This window comes from Pterocles gutturalis, unplaced genomic scaffold (assembly GCF_000699245.1).
Source record: "Pterocles gutturalis isolate BGI_N339 unplaced genomic scaffold, ASM69924v1 scaffold21715, whole genome shotgun sequence".
NCBI classification, from domain to species: Eukaryota; Metazoa; Chordata; class Aves; order Pterocliformes; family Pteroclidae; genus Pterocles; species Pterocles gutturalis.
This window is the reverse complement of record NW_010141368.1, coordinates 1690-4403: the sequence shown is the minus strand read 5'-3', so window position 1 is coordinate 4403 and position 2714 is coordinate 1690. Positions and strand designations below refer to the sequence as shown.

Genomic DNA, 2714 nt, shown 5'->3' with positions numbered 1-2714 from the left:
AGAAGTGGGCATCTTCTGATGGTGCATGAATGTGTTTGCAGTCCAGAAAGTGAAAAGTATCTGTATGAAATTTCCATGAAGAAACTCTTCTTTCTTCTGTATCCAGTAACTAATCTTTACATTTTAATACCCTACAATGTATTTTTATTGCTTTCACTGCTCTCTACTTAGTAACAGAATTAAGGTGTGTGTGCTATCACAAGATCTGTTTACAAGTAGAATCTTTAGCTTTTAAACTATCATTAACTTCTCTAAAACCATTTATGTAGTTTAACAGGTTTTTTAACCATTTCATTTCACTGGAAATATTTCAAAGATGACAAGCATCACTTCACAGATCTGGGGATACGATTGGGTTTCCAATCTCTATGACCCTGCATGATCTGGATTGTCCATCATAAAAATAATACAAATTATGCTTGTTTGCTTGGTTTTTTAACAGTTAATGGTTTAAAAAGTATTAGTTGAAAAGACAGGAATATTTTTTCTTTAACAGTACCTGGCTCCAAGTGTAGCTTCTCCATTTTCTGTTTGGGAAAACAAACACAGAGAGATTATTTTATAAAATGTACTTTGGAACACAGGATAATAGCAACCCCCCACCCAATCCCAAGACTGAACACTACACAAATTCACCTATTACATTTAGCACGTTTTTCACTATGCACTGGAACTGAGTATTTTATATAGGTAACTTTTCTGGCATATTAGACCCAAATCAAAATATCAGCCATAACTGCATTCTTGTATCTTAACCTGGAATGTTAAAGAGACCAATAAAGTATCTTTGTGTACCACATCAACTGCAGAGTGAAAAACAAACTCAGCTACTACTTGATATAAACAGCAGGGGAAAGAAGAAATCAACACTACAAGACCATTTTTATTTGCCACAAAAGTGGAAGAAGTCTTGACAGCCAACTGAAAAGTAGGGAAAACACAGAGGGCATTCTCATTTGACGGACTATATTCTGAGCAAGATCATGTATGTCTTGGATTCTGTTACAATTTCATGTTATGGTCATGTTTTCTTTTTTGTAGTATGAGCACAAAGCAAATACTGACTATAACAATCTGAAATACAGGTACATTTTCAATTTACCTTCATTTCAATTAAAACAGAAGAAGAGGCATCTACATTGTTTTCAATTTCATCATAATCTTCCTGGAAGAGTAAAAAAGGGATTACAGGATTTCTTACAAAAAGTAACATTAAATTATGGAGAAATACTACTGCATTCAGCTTTCCCTAGAAATAGTACAAGAAATATTTTCCAGTATTTGACAGATCTCAATTGCTACTTCAGACTGTGATGCAAGAACGAGAAGCAACATATAAACATTCTTGATTATATTTAATCTTCTCCCAGTTACCTTTCATTTTAATTTCAACATGACATTGTCTACCTCAAAGCTACTCTTATTTAGAGAGGACATGTATTTCCCATTTCTGCGATTGCTGCGTACATAACATGTTTCTCCAGTTTCCCACTTTTTTACTTCCTTAGTTTCTAACTGAAAAAAGAAATTAAAAATGAAGCTGACTTAGGTTTCTACTTTTCCAATAACAAAACACATCCCCAAAAAATCTTCCTTCCTTAAGAGCTGATGGTAAGACCCAACCAAAGCTCATTGGTTACACGATTCACAACAGCTCTGATTTACAGAACACCACAAAACTGCCTTTCAGGTGAACTGGATCAGATTTCCGAATTATTGGCGAGTTGAAAACATACTCCTCCTCCCCGCCCCTGCCATATATATGAATATCTAGATGGCTGGGTATATGCATATATTCGCTTAAACACATAAAAACAGGAAGAGGGAACACTGAAACCAATGTGTTAATTTCAATGTCAGGCTTCTTTCAAGGCAAGCAAAGATGTTACTGCAAGGTAAAGAAGGCTGTGACCCATCTACTGTGAACGTTTCAAGCCTCTGACAGGTCCAAAAACATTTGCCACTCAAAAAGTAGGACATGAAAGCTGTCAATGTGAAATAGAATCCATATCACATTCATGCCCTATATTCTATTACAATGAAATAACTCATTCATGTGCCCATATACTTATTAAATACCTTCTGAAAACTTACAAAGACCTCTACTCACCTCATTTTCTGTAAGCTGATCTGGAAATTCTTTCATTTCTGCTTCAATGTTGTCTTTATTATCAGACAGAGAATCTAGAATATTCTCAGGACTATAGTCTTCTCCACAGTCTACAGCACTGCTGTTATCTATTTCAGCTTCATCTAACACACTAATATCCATCATGTCGATATCTTGCAAGGTATCCAGACTTGCTTCGATATCCTCCTACAAAAAGAAAAAGAGTAGAGGTGTATTTATTGTGGGTTAAATGATGCATATTCTTAGTAACAGCAATCATTACTTCACTTACCTGCCCATCTCTGGAGTTTTCTTCTAGTCCATTGTCTTCAACACCTTCTTCTTCTGGTTTTCTTCCTAAAAATAGTGCCACTGAAGTGAGATATAGCACTAAATTTTGAACACATCTATTCTGACGAATTATCTATTCAACACTGAGTTTGTGTCAACAAATAATCATTAGGACCCTGATTCTGAAGTCCAGGTCTGTCTGGATATAATAGAGGACAACTTGACACTCGATACAAGCAAACAGCCTAGCATGAACTAGAAGTACCACAGCTACATTTTTCAACAGCTACACTCCTCTCATTCCACAACACTT

At 35.4% G+C, this 2714-nt stretch overlaps 1 protein-coding gene across 1 annotated transcript; it reads right to left on the bottom strand.

Moving 5' to 3' along the window:
* Positions 1 to 5: 5 nt before the first annotated feature.
* LOC104469489 (scaffold attachment factor B1-like) lies at positions 6 to 2297 on the bottom strand. The gene is made up of 3 exons (XM_010084004.1): positions 2111 to 2297; positions 1103 to 1165; positions 6 to 527 (listed from the first exon to the last, which is right to left on the bottom strand). The coding sequence occupies exons 1-3, from the start codon at positions 2273 to 2275 to the stop codon at positions 414 to 416; spliced, it is 342 nt and encodes a 113-aa protein (XP_010082306.1). The 5' UTR covers positions 2276 to 2297; the 3' UTR covers positions 6 to 413.
* Positions 2298 to 2714: the final 417 nt, after the last annotated feature.

Bases quoted from the DNA above. Each gene is read 5' to 3' on its own strand.
- LOC104469489 (XM_010084004.1), bottom strand. From the start codon at position 2,275: ATGATGGATATTAGTGTGTTAGATGAAGCTGAAATAGATAACAGCAGT. The intron at 1,166-2,110 runs GTGAGTAGAGGT...TTACTCTTCCAG, and splicing joins ATCAGCTTACAGAAAATGAG to GAAGATTATGATGAAATTGA. The intron at 528-1,102 runs GTAAATTGAAAA...TTTCCCAAACAG, and splicing joins CTGTTTTAATTGAAATGAAG to AAAATGGAGAAGCTACACTT.